Genomic DNA, 15,626 nt, shown 5'->3' with positions numbered 1-15,626 from the left:
TATATATATATATATATATCACCCAGAGCTCACCCATGTGCTGGATCAAAAGCCAGACCATCCGGTCCGGTTCTGCAGAATAGTTAATTCAGCACAAAAACAGTCATTGCTGGCCACGATAGAAAGACACCAGAACACCACATGCACCACAGCTTGACACACAAGGAGCAGAACAGGCAAACAGACAATCTCCCCAAATCCCAATCTGATCGAGGCCAACAAGTCCAATCCATACAGAACTCAAAGGATCCGCTGAAAACTTCTTGGTGCCAAACACTACAGCACACCCACAGAACTGCCCCGGTCGCCCAAAAGGGAACCCTAAACCTACATGTTTTTAATGTTAATCTTTTAATTTTATAGCCGATTGGTGTACATATCATTATTTTAGCTATTCATTTGGGTGTGTAAGTAATATTGATTAAAAATTTTATTTTAACAAAAATGGGAGGTTATTATCTATATTTAAGTTTTTTTTTTTTTTTAAGGGCATCCATAAGTCCGGATAGTAATACAAGATGATAAAGTATTATATTAATGACATACAGTACAGTACACAAGAACAGGACCTGCTAAAGTAATTGCTCTGCATATACTACATAAATATTGCATTGTCCTAATATTATCTGGGACCAGGTTACTCCAGTCTATTGTTCTTAGACAGACGTGAATATTTCTTAAAATGCTGCATTTCCCATCCAGTGGATGTTCACTCATCCATGCCAGCTTTCCTTCTCAGACAGCAACTCTTACTACTCAAGACTTTCAAATTGACAGGTGATAAGTGTATCTACCATTTGCCATGCCTTCTTCCCCCTTTCCTAACACACACCGAATCCTAGCTTTCAGGGTAATGAAAATACTAAGGCATACTTTTGATTTCAGCTTCCTTGACATTTGAAATCTTATTTCAAAAAAACAAATATTGACTGCAATAAGGCTACTTAAAAATGTCTGTTTGCTTTATAAAGTTGAAGGCGTATTGTTTTTCTGTAAAATTTGCATGTAAACTTGGTTAAAGGAAAAGCATGTGGTAAACGGGCATGAAGATTCACAAACATACAGGAAAACATGCATCTCTGAAATAGCTATCATAGGAGGGGAAAACTCTGGAGAGATTCTGAGTCACTTTTGTCTTTTAAAACATGCAGAATGTCTCACTTGTTTATATTTTCCAATATTCTTGTCAAGGATTCTGTGCTCCTGTACAGCCTAGTGCAATCAATAAAAATAGTAATTGGGTAAAATATCTGCAGTTATTAAGTGGGATTGGTGCTCCATCCAAAGGTCTCATTAACGGTTAGCAATGTCCTGCAGCTCACCGCAGCCTAAATTCCTATTAATGCTTAATTACGTGCTGTGACAATATGTATGTGTGTCCATTTCTCTTGACATAACTGTCTTCTGTAGGATATTTCTACCATATTGTTTCCTCTAGAGTGCATAATTGAAATACATGCACATACCTGTGTTGTGCACATTTAGATTCTACACACGATCTTGTGTATCTCTGGATCATTACTCACAGACACACAGAATATAAAATAGGTTCATGGATATAGAACACATATGTGAACTTGTAGTGTAGACTGATCAGCCATAACACCAACACCACAAATGTTAACACATTCATATTGATCACTATCAATACACCAGCAAATTGGTGACAGGGTCATGGGCATCCAAGGCTCACTCATGCCAACTCGTCCAAGAGTTCATGTTGGCCATGATAGAAAAGTACCAGAACATCCACTTTACCACAGCCAGCCTCGCATGGGGCCCAGCAGACGAAAAGCCAAAGGTTACGGACATGGCTTCCATACTCCCAATATCCCAATCTAATCAAGCACCCCTGGGATACATGGGACAAACAAGTACAATCCACCGAGGCTCCATCCCAATGGGCCTTAACAACCTAATGATGTATGTTAAAAAAAATGACTTAAACTGAACTTATACTTCATGTTTTCAAATTTTTCCTGGTGATTTTCCGTAGTGAAAAACTTGACATTCACTAGTCACTTGAAGAGAATGCCAAAAACAGGAATACACTCCAAATGGGAGTCTAATCTATTGTAAGGCACAAATTACCAGCATGCTTTTGAAAAGTAGAAGGAAATTGGAAGAAACATGCATATGCACAAAATACACAAACAGTGTCCCAGCCTCTACCTGCTTCACCCCCACTGATGTTTTATATACAATGATGAATTATTATGTCATATAGTTATGGCCTGACCCTGCTCAGAGTGCATGGAAACATGACAATGTTAAGTCAACCCTGGCTATCAGATCTGGTTGTAATTTTAAACAGAAGACTTGTCATCTTTTGCCGCTCTAAACTTTTTTCCCCCCTATTAATCCACTTCCTGTTTTTGGACTGACGGATGGAACAACCTTCACTGTGCTGTTCTAGTGTGGACACTGTTTAAGGAGCTGTCAGAGCAGTATTTTAAAGCTGTGAAAAACTCTGAAAGCACACTGCCACTCACCCTGTTGCATTCATTCACTTACACGGATACACCCACATGCAAACTTGCTATGACTCATGCTCCAGTACTTACACATGGAACCCAACTGAGATGCAAACAAAAATTATTTTTTCTATAAAGGAATGTGTACAAAACTCATGCTTTTAGATGGTGGATTTTTTCGCCACTTTTATATATTTATTTCCTAGTCATACAATTATATAAAAGCTTTCTTAAAACATCATTCTGAACGCTTTGCAATATTATGCAGTATATATTACAGTACTGTATATACAAAGGCTGGTAGAGTGCAGTTGATAGTATCCTGATCTCATTAAAGTTTAGAATCTCCCCAAAATTATGTTTTCCTCTGCCTATGTGCTGCAAAGCATCAATAAGGGTCCCAGCAGACCTCTGTTATTGTCTAAAAATAGAAGCTTTATGCTGCCAAGAGAGGTCCTGAGTGATACATGGACTAACACACCTAACTAAGCAGGTCACAAGCTTCCAAAAACAACAAAAAAGAAAGACACCCAATTACAGAAGGCCCGTGGAAACTAGTGGTATGTTTTGGCAGCTCATCTTGGTAACTGTTAGGGCCGGAATATGTGTTGTTATGAGCTGGGAACTTGAAGCCTACAGTACTTGACCCCTATTTATTGTGAAACCTCAGGCATAAGTACGAAGACAGTAGAAGCAGATGATTTAGGCTGTTTGTCCACAATGCCTAGTCCATCCATTCATACAAAAGTGTGACTACGGATTGAAAGAATAAGCCAGACCACAGCTTTACAACAAATGCTGTGATTGCATCAGCCTCGACTTTTGGATGCGTCCTGTCAGCTTCAGTTTAAAAGTGCAGCAATCACCAGGCGCTGACTTCACTTAATGATGTACAAACATGTTGAGGAGGGCAAAAAGTTGAGAATGCATTCTTTATGAGGTCTCTTCTGTGGGTGCTCGAGCTTCTGACCTATGCTGGTCTTTCTTTGGATAAAACATGACTTTGAACTCGAATCGTCATTGCTTGGTCTGACTGCAGACATTTCCATGATGGCTGCTTAGAAGAATAGGAGGTCTCAAAAAAAAAGCAGGAGCATAAAAGCATAAACACTAGAAGACAGCACAGAAAGATTCAGACTTTTTTTTTTCTAAATCCACTGTTCCATGTTGTTTCTCATGCCTGATTATTCCTATTTATCACAGCCTCGAGGCAGTAAATACAATCGACCATGTGTAACAGCAGCTTCAGGATGAAAGTAGACTTATTGAGTTCTGAGCTTGAGTTGAACACCGAGTTCACTTGATCATCATTCCAAAGCAATATTTTAACTACATGTCAATCAGGACAGGATGTAGACAGGACGGAAAATCAACCAGACGCTTTCTTTGTGCACTCTCCACAGACATCACCGCAAAAGAGTTTATGGAGCAGCGAGGAGGTCTACGGAGCAGATATGAGTTGCTGGGAGACTTCCTTTCCGAGATGCTGTCTGTTGGTGCAGATGATGTTAATATCTTTAGCCTTATAGAAGTGCGGGACAGGACCCTGGACGTGCGCTTCTCAGTGCACAGTAACCCCTTCCAGCGTGCCGAGAGACTGCACGGATATCTCGCAGCTCATAAACAGAAGGTAGGTTTTCTGTCCTGGTTTCATGCATACTGTAGTTATATAAAGATATAGAGCAGTAAAGGGGAATATCTCTCAGGGTAGAGTGTACTTTATTATCCTGGACTCGCAATGCACAGTGCAATAAACAATAGAAGGGTTTTGTATATATATATATATTTTTCCCTGATATGCATCTTCTAGTTCAGGATTGAAAGTTTTAAAATAATTGTTTTGTATCTGCTTATCTCCGATATAGTTTGCCATACTTTTGTGAGATCTGTTTGCATGATAATTAGTTGTTGCCACGAGCAAGCTGTAGGCAAGCTTCGTCTGTGAACCCGGCTGCAAAAATATGAGCCGTCACACAAAAGACATACAACAGTTATAACAACTGTCTCAATTACTTAAGCTTGGCATCATTACTCTCGCAGTCACCTGTAGATCGCGGGTCGACAAAATGAGCAACTTTCCCTTAAGCATGCTTGAAAAGGCTTGAGACATGTTCTTTACTTCAGCTTAATTACTTAGATTAAAAGCCCTTTCGGGATCATTCTGCCACTGGCTACACAGTTCTTTTCTGTGAAATATGTGCCGCTCTCCTGCCTCTCTTCTGCAAATATAAAGCGATTTAAGCACAAAGAAGCCGAAGAAGAGTTCAGGTGTGATTTTCGAGCAGCCTGCAGCAATTTATTTGAATGCGCTTGCCCTCAGAGGACAGACGTTGATCAGAATGAGAGAGGAAGTATAAAGCTGAGAGTGAGCTATAGAGCTGGGAGAGAGGCACATAAAGGAGGGGCAGTAGAGATGAAGAGGAGAGCTAGAGTTATCAGTGTTTGGCATTCTAATTGCAGGAAATACTCCACAAAAGACCCACTTTCTTATTCTCTGACTTGTTTGATCCCTTATTCTCTTGCCTCTGCTAGTTCTTGCTTTCATTACTCAAAGCCAAGCGTTTGGCCAGAAGAAGGTGTATATTTACCTGGAGCACCCTATTAATATGGAATACCTGCTTTGTTCCACCATATTGTATTGGGGATACTATGAAAAAGAGTTTATTTAGGATAATGAAATTTTATTTAAAAGGAGTGCGGCATGGAATCCACACCAGCTTTAAATTAAACAATAAACAAAAAATCGAAAAAGAAAAAAAAAAGGGGGGGGGGATCATGTAAAGATTTCAACCTCTCAAGTTATTGCTTTATTTTTGGCAACCACGATGGCTGTCTGCGTGTCAGATAAGCTCGGGGTGGATGATGAGAGGGAGACAGAAACAGAGACGCCTCCTTATATCCAGTTTTCAGCATTGCCTAATCCTCTTCAGTGAGCTCTGAGAATTTAGCTCTCTCTCCCTTTTTCCCCCGAACATGCTCAGTTTTGAACATCCCAGGATTCTCCTGTGGCCTGCTGGGATAAAGGAACCAGATCGAGGGGCACATCGGTCATCTCCCTGGGGTTCATCCTTCCATCCTGCTTCCTTAACCCACCATCCCCATGGACAGATATGCTCAGAATACCTCAGCGATTATCAGCATCAGTGCATGCCCATGCTGACATTTCAGAAGATGAGAAAATCACCCTCCTTTGTCTCTAAAGTCCCAGAGATGTTCCTCCTGTATTCATTCAGCGTTCAAGCTGCTGGATGTACAGGAAACAGAACTGAGAATTTGGTGTCTGATGAGATATTTTAATGATTTATATTATCACAATTCAGCTTAACTGAAATCCTAGATCTAACCATTGACAAAAAAAGAAAGGTGAAATGCCCTAAGGAGAAACTTTGAACTGAACCATACATACCAAAGGGGGAATAATAATATCCTGGATGACAGTTGGATAATTTATCAAAAACAGCCATATACAGTACAGAAAAGCCGAAGGACATAATGTTGTGGAAAGGATATGGAATGCTTATTGGGTATAATCGTATTGTTTTTAATACTAGGATGAGCATAAGCTACAGTAATCTCCATGATGCGTAAATATGCTGTTCTCTAGTAAAAAGGTGAAGGTGGCTCTTATAGAGTAACTGCTTTTAAGAAGTCCTAGAGATGTCCCCGGTCCCACCTGTGGAACCATCCATGGCAGGAGAAGTTGAGTCACAAGTGCAGAATGTTTTAGATTAAGATGGTAGAGGAACACGAGTATAGAGGATATATGTATGATTCATCAGGATGAATCATTCTGCATCAGTGGATGATCAGAGTAGCAGTGTGTCAGGATCTGGCATACAGTACAACTCTACAGACGAAGAGAACAGATCATTAGTTATGCTCTTATCTTACAGTGGCTTAAAAGGTTGTACATTGTAATTATAGCACGTCTGGGGGAGCTGGAAGGTAGGACAGGCATAAGAGCACTGAAGCAGCAATGTTTTGCCACTCAACCATCAGCAGCATTAAAGAATTACGTTTAAAAACATGAAAGACAGGAAGACTATTGAAGCAATGTTTGGGCACTTTGAAGGGGAAAAAAATCTTTCAACTCCATATTGCAATTTTAATTGTTTTTTGGTAAACAAAGGAGTGTTTAAGTCAAACCAAGACTTTTGATTGTGCAGATTAACAGAACATAATAATTAAAGTAAAAATACCTTTATTTCTCTATATAATCCTTTGCTACACTAATGCATTTATCTCAGCATTATAGTATCCAAGTACTGAAGGCGTCTAGTTCTTGGATACTATAAAGATAAGAAAGGTTTCTCAGTGCCCCAGAGCCGAAATCCCAGGCCACGCTACTCTCTAGTACCCTATGGGAGCAGATTCCAACCTTTTTTTTTTTTTTAGTTTTTAAGCATGTTACAACCCCCAAAAAGCCAAAGATTTAGGTGGGGAAAAAAAAAAATCCAAGAATCCATTAGGAAAACAAGTGGGTCCTTTGTACCCAATAGTGCTTGGGCTCTAATAAGCAAGTGTAGCAAAGTGACCAGAAGACTGTACTGTATATTCTCCAGCACACTCAGTAAAACCTCCCCGATGTTTAAAACTTCACACATTCTTATCTAACTTTACTGATTATTTTCAAGCCAAAAGTTTTAACACCAAATATTGACTGTTAACTTTACCACTCTTTAATGCTCTTTATATGTTTCTTTTATGTAGAAATCTTTTCAAAAGCATTTTTATTCATGGTTAAGCATCTTTTTTTTGTTGCACAATACCTCAAGTAAAACAGCTGTTAGGCTTTGTCACACTTGCTCCTTCCTATTTTCATGCAAAACTCCTACATTATTAGCATAACTCCTACATTATTATTTTTCTCCAAAAAATTATGTTGCTTTCCTTACAGACATAAACCTATTCTTCTGTACTGTAAGATGGTGTCTAAGACTTTTGCACAGAACCCTGCACTGTATTAATATGTGGGTTTTTAAGCTTCGATATTTAAATCAAGTCAATATTTATAGACATACTGTATGCTGATCCAGAGATAACGAGTCTTTGTGGTTTATAGAAACTTTTTAGTGTGATTTTAAGACAAAAAGAGTGCACAAGATTTTTTCCCCCTGATTATTTTTCTTATAAAAGACTCGTACACCCAGAGCCTCATTTACTCACTTGAATGCGGTAGGAGAGGTCAGTGGGCAAATTTAATGCTGTAGTGAGATGAAGTGCAGACTGTACTGTGCAGTCTTATTTTAGTACAAATGTTCATTTTATGACTTTTATTGTTTTGTGTGTTATTGCATCAGAACAACAAACTTTACAGTCCCAAACTTTTTCTCTCCCAACAAATTAAATGTTAGAGGGGAAAAAAAGTTTGTTTGTTAGTCGGTACAGAGCAAAATCCTCCATATACATTTCCACTTGAAAAAAGTACAGAAGTACTTACCTACGGTACATGTGTACTCAAGCATCGAAAGTGCTGAGCTTGTATTTAAGCTTGTACCTTCTTTTAATCCTATGTGTTTTTGTGCAAAACAATGAAACTCTTCTGATTGTAGTCGCTCTTAGTGTTAGGCTAATACAACCTCAGACAAACAACATATAACATTTTTCACCATGCCATTATTTATTTAAATGAATGAAGACAAAAAGAAAAAAAAAAAAAACAGGTGTGCAATACCACAGTAAGTACTGTACCCACTTAGTGTTTCCACAGGATGTTAGAGGGTAAGTTGCAGCCAGTGAATAATTGCTCATCAGCAGGTAAGTATAAAAGCAGAAGTTTTGGCAGTTTGCTCTAGGTGTCTGTTAATACAGTGCCAAGAAGGAAAGACAAAAGCAATGGTTTTAAAAAAGCAATTTTTGCCATGCATCAATCTAGAAAAGGGTTATAACGTATGATCAGATGATTTTTTTAAAGAAATTATTATGGTTTTATAGAAAAAAATAAATAAATAATGAATTAAAAGAGGGGTACTTAGTTAAGAAAGCATACATATGATATGATAAACCCTTTTATAAAAATGTTAAAAAATAATAGTAATAATAATAATACTAATAATAATAATACTTATAATAATATACAAACTGTACCCGAGACTGTTAATTAATCATTTAAATCCTTAAAAGCATTAAGTGTTGCCACACTAAATATTGACTTTCTTCAGTTCATTATGGTTTATAATCTCTTTATAATTTTGTAATGTTTAATTTTGTTTTAGATATTTTCTTTCTTTCTTTTCTTTTTTATTATTATTTTAAGTCTTATATAAATATATATTATGACAAAATCCTATTTAAATTAAATAAAGGATCTAAATTAGTTTCTAATTGTGGCAGATCTACAGTATATCATATCCGTGTTTTTTGTATCAATGACAAATGTCATTATTAAATGTATGGTGTGTCTATTTGTTTATTTATTTATTTATTTACTTATTTATTCATTCTACCGGAACCACCAGATTTTCAAGCAAGCCTACATTTTTGTGCAGAAATTAGAATAATAAGCCCCTAGTGGTGTGTAAAAACAAATTAGTGAGGTGTAGATTTCTTTTTTTGTCGCTACATTGACATATAAATAAACATAACTACAGCTGCTGTTGGCCCTAAAGGCCTAGCTAATTTTAAATCCAACTAACACTACATCTTGTTGAATTTCCCATGGTGAACACACTACCTGCATTAAAAGTGTGTGAAGACGTGATTTGAGACAGCTTGAGAACGCTAGTTGCTCATTACTGGGAGCAGCTTTTTATCTGTTGCATGCAGGCACCGGAGCATGAAATGAGGTGCAAAACTTGTTGTTTTTTTTTTCTTAGACAAAACAGAGTTTTATGTCTTTATGCTGGCAAAACAACATTGTGGCTCAAGTCAGATTTTTAGGTCTATGATTTTCAGAGCTCCCCAGAATGTCAGCAGCTGCAGTAATTATGTGCCAAATAAATAATTGGAAGATTTTTCAGGTTGACTTGAAAGATAGGGCCACACTTTGACAAATGCACAGCATTCTATTTGTTTTTTTTGTTTTTTTTGTAATTTAAGATGCCTGCTTTGAGGACATCAGCAGTTGTTGTGATAGTAAGTATTGTCATGCTGAATGTCACACCTGTTGCTCATTATGAGAAGTTCAGACCGAGCATGCGAGCATAACGGCAGAGATGGAAAAGCACAGTGGTGTGTGTAATTTGGTGTTCTAGTGGTGAGAGTATGTGAAGCGAAGCCGGATGGAGCACATGAAGAACCTATTGTAGTTTATTGTGCTTTCATGATCGTAGCCTGAGAGAGCTGTAGTACTGCGGAAGTGCGATGCGCTCTGGATATTCTGATTCAACCAGCGAAGTGCGATAAGTGTGATGCAAACCAAACAGCAAAAAAAAAAAAAAAAAAAACACGTATTAATTTAGCTCTGTTTAAGACTAGTAAGAGTGAAAACTGCTCCTAAACAGAGTAAATGATGCCATAACCACTGTTTTTGAACAATCCCCAGGAGATTCTTCTCTGCCAGAGTACTCCCTCTGCAGACTGTTGTTCATGTGGGAATTGTGGGTATTGTAGGTCTAATTCCGCTAGGTTTCATATTGGGTGGCGTTTGGAAATTAACTCTGAGGAAGAAGCAGACTTGCAGTACAAATACAACCATTTGGAGATAGCCTGGAGGATAGAGAGAGACAACGATGGAGAGCCAGAAAGAGAGAAAGATGAGCCAGAGCCAGCTAGCGTGATTAGATTTTCCGTCAACTAGCTATGGGCTGTGTGCAGATCCCCAGCTCCCATGTGTGGGCTTCTGTTACTCCGTCTCGTCTGGCGATATGAAGCCAGGGCTGATCGGATGTCTCTGAGCTCTGATGAAATGAGACCTCTTTTTCGGTGGTTAACCTCACAGGTAATGCATGCAAATCACCTTTTTAGCAAGCATTAGCACATGAAAGTGGCAGTTAGAGGCCTGTGTGCCCTATGCTGGCCACACTTTGTATGGTAAATAGAAAAGCCTCCGGGTCCCAGGAGAACAGCGGAGCGACAGCTAGAGCGCTCGGGGAGTTTAGCCAGTGGTGTTATTGAACATTTTAACCTTTACTGTCTGTGTGAGGAGGGCTGGACACATTGCTCTTGAAATAGGGGTTGGATCAATTGCAAATTAGACAGGGGGATTTACTAAGTAGGGAATAAAACATGATGTGGCATGCTGTGTTAGGAAAATAATCATCATGTAGGGAGATGTACCATCCTGAATTTGATCATTTTTGTGACAATATCATTAACATTCATATGCTGTACTCCTGCCACATATTCAAAACAAGCCACATTTCTTTAGAAATAATTTAGTTTAAAAAAGAAAGTTTTTTAGAAATGCTTAATTAGTAAGTTGCTGTGATGCACTTATTCTCTAACGCATTATATTTTAATCTCCATGCTTGCTGCTAATAAAAATCTGTTACATTTAGCAGCTTTAAATTACATTAAATCTAGATCATTAAGGCTTACAGATTTATCTCAGATAGGTCTGAAAGTGAGAATCAGTCGCGTTTCAGGACTGTCATCACGTTTAAAATCTTTGGAAAAAAACTGCAAAAATGAACGAAGGATATTTTTATGCCGAGTTTTATGCAAATATTTGTTATGTTCTTTTGGGAAAAAAGTTCATCTTTCAAGATAGTGATGCTTATTCATCATATTCTTTATAATAATAATAATAATAATAATGATAATAATACATGTAATTTTTTTTTAAATAGTGATAAATAAATGATAAATAAGTAGTACAGGGTCTATAAATTAGTATACAGTACTGTGTAAAAGTCTTGGGCCACCCCTCATTCTTTTATAAAGCCCTTGGTTACATAGAAAACACTACAAATAGACAAGTTCAAACAGCCTGCCTCCAAACCCACACCTAGAAAAAAGAGAAAAATAGTCCCAAAGTCCAAAAGATCAGCTGAAACATCAGTTACATTGCATAAAGAGCAATTAAGGCAAGTTGTCCTCAAATGAAAGAATAAGCTTTGTATTAAAACTCTCTACGTCCAACTTCTTCAGAAATTCCAGGGGTTAATTTTCCCATCCAACTTATAGTAATTTTTTTACGGGATTGTCTCTACTTCGTGACCAGGCTCAAAAACTTACTGAAGATACAGATGAATGAATGAATAATTTACTAAGGATAAATCAGCCAAACACATAAAAATATCAACATTAAAACCACCTAGTTTTTAATTTACTTGTGTCACAAGGGTGGCTGTAGTGTCTGCCACCACAGCGCTGGCAGCAGATCCTCTGGATGCTGTGGGTTGCAAGGTGGAGCATCCATGCATCTGACTTGTTTGTCCAGTGCATTCTGTTGGCGCTCGATGGGAATGGGATCTGGGGAGTTGGAGGGCCAGAGTTAGGTCGGTGGCCCTGGGCTCTTTGTCAGCTCCCGCATGTGTGTCAGGCTGTCATGCACTTAGTGTTTAGATCTCTTTCTATTGTGTCCAGCACTGGCTTTTTTTGCCGATTTATGCTGCATTGGCTTTTCTCTGGGATTAAAGCAGCTGGGTTGGCTTTTGCTCAAAGGGGAGAGCCTTGGGTGCCCACGAGCCAGTTTGCTGGCGTAAAGTTGGTAATTAGTGTTGTTTAGTTCACCTAGTGGTCATAACATTATGGTTGATTGGTAAATATTATTATTATTATAAGAAGTAGTAGTAGTAGTAGTAGTATAAAAATTATATAAAAAAACACACCTGATAATGGTGCAAACTCTTCAAACAGTAGGTAATTTGGGACAAAAGCAATGCTGTAATTTGTTGTATATTTACCAGTCATGCTCTATATTATTTTAAAACTTCACACATGTTATTCTTGGCTTTGATTTATTGCCCATTCATGACACTGTATATAGATTTAAAAGCAGTTGTGACAATAAAGCAGAAAGCGATAAAAGCTCCCTACTGGTGGGCTGTACCACATCAATGTGGTGCCATAATGGCCTGGACGTTCCAGAGTAAAACAAGCCACTATCATTAATCAGTTATTTGAGCACTAATCTAGCAGGTCCTCTCAGCAGCCGCACTATGACGTTAGCTTAGCCTGTCACTGCTTTTACGATTATTATTAAAGCAAATGGATTTCCTTTACAGAGGAGAGCGCAGTTACATATTCAGTTACATTTAGAACTAAGGCACAGTCTCATCTCTTACTCTCTGTCCCCTGTATATTATTTGCCAGCTGTGAATACACTTATATATACAGTACCTACGCACTCTGGATAAGATGAGAGTCGTTGAATCACAAGACAATACGCAGTCCTTAGCAAGCTGTTGAAAAATTGCTGTTGAAGCACAGAGCAAAGGTTACGTTTTATCGTTTATGCGCTTTCAGAAAAAGTGCGGAGTGGGATAAGTCGTCGGTTGCAGTGGCAGGAGATGAAACAAAGTGTGCAGATGAGGGTGTTTACTGTTGTATGACTTTTACCTGAGAGGACTGAAGTCATTTCATTTTGTTGCAGTTCGTTTTGTTTTTTTTTGTTTTTTTATGGGTTTGTGGCTGTTGTTTGTTGCTCTGCATGCTAACACTGGAGCGTAGGGCCTCATTGACCTTGTTCTTTCATTTCCCATCTTTTCGAGGTTTCTGATCAAGGCATAGGATTGACTGAAAAAATCTCTTTTTCATCACGTCAGTGGATGCTCTCTTTAATGCCCTACTCTCTCTCTCTCTCTCTCTCTCTCTCTATTATTTCTTCCTCTCTTACTATCCCAAGTTGCAGTCATTCCTGCAGGTGAATGTTACCCAGGTGCACATCGACGAGTGTGCGGCGGTGGACTGCAGCGGAGGTGGAGGCTGCATGAACAGGCTGAGTGTAAGCGAGAGGCCCTCCGTGGTGGATTCAGAGAGTATGGCTTTGGTGTCAGTGACACTGGAGTCCACAGCTGTGTGTGGCTGCTCGGCCCGGGAGCACCTGCACCAAGGATGCTCCACGTATCCCAGGAACCCCTGCCACAATGGAGGAGTGTGCGTGGACAGTCAGAATGGATACAGGTTAGACAGTTTCTGCCATTCTGTCATTGTGTGTTTAAACCATAAAGGCTCTGTTTTTAACCAGTTACATGTACTGTATAAGTTTAAGATAATGCTTAATTGGATGACTAGGTGTAAGTCTGTTTTTCCCCCTGTTGTGGCCTGATTGCTTTTTTTAAAACTAGTAGCTATACGTATACATTTACTTTATTACCCTCTGGGGCCTTGAGAGCTTGTGTTGAGAGCTTGTGGTGTCTTTACTAGAGGATATATACTGTTCACAGAAGAATAAATGTGCCTGTACGAATTCACAATATAAAATTCATTCACCATTACCTTCGTATTACTTTGTTTTGGGTTGTTTAGATAGATTCATTTGTTTGCATTAATGCTGTTGGTGTGAAATCAACAATTCCTTTATAGGCCCATAAAGTCAAACATTTATTACCATATACATTTAAGTGCATGAACTGAGCTATAAGTTTTATAAACAAACAGTAATAAAGCAAAATTGCAAAAAAAAAAAAAAAAAATACAACTAAATAATTAAATACAAATATAAAAGTAAAAAAAAATAGATAAAATCTAGGCTTTATACTGTGCAGTAGTAAATCATAAAAAGGTGGACCCAAGTGGACATTAGCCTGCATTTAAATTACACTATTTAACCAATCTGGCTCATTTATTAAATTCAGTCAAACCTTTTATAACCATAAAAAATTGCATTATTTTGAAAAACCATTAATGACATTTCCTCTGTTCAGAGATCTAAGGAACTTTCATCAAGTGATTTGGTGATTTGCTGCTGGTCCAATTACACCACTTTGTTCATTTCTAACAGTGCCAGGTCATTTGACAAAGATGTTGACTGTGAACCTTAAAGCAGAAGAGGGAGGAAAGAAAAAGCATTGCACAGGCCAACATCCAACGAATAGATATATTTAAACATCTGGTCCCCCTGGTCCCCCTTCTCTCTAACAATCTGGACACTATGTTATAAGCTATTATAATTGGATTAGGTTGCCCTCTACTAATTAGCTAGCTAACATGTGCAATTAAGGCTAAATATATTTCATTTTAGCATATTTAATTATTATTAGCAATGCTATGTACACCAGCCATCAAATGGGTGAGTAAGCTAACCGGCTTTGCTTTTATGTAGTTATGGTCTTGCCAGTCTTTTCATATAGTGCTTTTAGGCTGAAATCAGGCATCAGTGCCAGAATAGTGGAATGGTTGCAAGTGCCAATTTGTCTGTGTGAATAAGTTGTTGCTTAGAAGCCATTCTGCTTTTCTGCTTCGCTGTGGCATTGTTTCTTTTATAGAACACTGCAAACCAGCTCTGGGACAGTGTGTTTGTGCGAACCTATGCCAATATAACACTTTTTTGTAGTGTCTTTCTTGTAATAATCGCTTAAACACATCTGCATATTTCATAAATAATTCATAATTAAAGATGTAAATTAATGGAAACGTAATTTAAACTGTTTTAATTGCATGTTCATATGGTCATGAATATATGCAATTATAAAACACACACTCATAAAACATTCACACTGTGCATTTTCCTTTATTTATATACTAAATTGTGTCTATTGTCTTTTAAAATATAATAAAACAGAACAGTGGTGATGAGTAAAACATTCAAATACTTTCAAATACATATTCAAATACATTTAAATATATATGATGAGATGTGGACAAACTGCCCCAGTCCAAGAAATCTCATTAACTCAGCCACAAAAGTATCCATCTAATGTAATAGCATGGTAAGCTACATGCATTAGTATAGACATAAAGAAAACAAACAACTAAATTATATAAATTGGTTGTGCACTCAATGAAAAGCCAGCCGGTCATTGACCAGTGCTTCCTTTATAAGCTGTCGTATTCACTTCGTGTGTAAAATATACACCAATCATTCACAACTCGAACAATACCACTACCAGGTCCAATTTAATAACACTGAGTACCAATTATATACTAGTAAATTGGTAACAGGAGCATGGGCACCTGAGGCCAGCCTGTCTGGTCCAACCCCACAGAAAAGCCAATGCAGCACAAATTACAAAAAAGGTCAATGCTGGAAAAGTAGCACTTTTTTTGAGAACACTCAGTGACCTGGCCTGCTGTGTATAGGGCTTAGCAAGAAAAGAGTTCAAGGTT

General features: G+C 38.0%; 1 protein-coding gene across 1 annotated transcript in view; it reads left to right on the top strand.

The window, feature by feature from the left end:
* si:ch211-186j3.6 (neural-cadherin) overlaps positions 1–15,626 on the top strand; it is a 285,750-nt gene that overhangs the window by 171,046 nt on the left and 99,078 nt on the right. The window contains exons 21-22 of the mRNA XM_053492457.1: positions 3,878–4,104; positions 13,204–13,481. Coding sequence (XP_053348432.1) covers positions 3,878–4,104; positions 13,204–13,481 — 505 coding nt within the window. The remainder of the gene's footprint in view (positions 1–3,877; positions 4,105–13,203; positions 13,482–15,626) is intronic.

Source organism: Clarias gariepinus, chromosome 3 (genome assembly GCF_024256425.1).
Source record: "Clarias gariepinus isolate MV-2021 ecotype Netherlands chromosome 3, CGAR_prim_01v2, whole genome shotgun sequence".
Lineage (NCBI taxonomy): Eukaryota > Metazoa > Chordata > Actinopteri > Siluriformes > Clariidae > Clarias > Clarias gariepinus.
The sequence above is the reverse complement of the archived record's forward strand: the minus strand, read 5'-3'. Positions and strand labels throughout refer to the sequence as shown.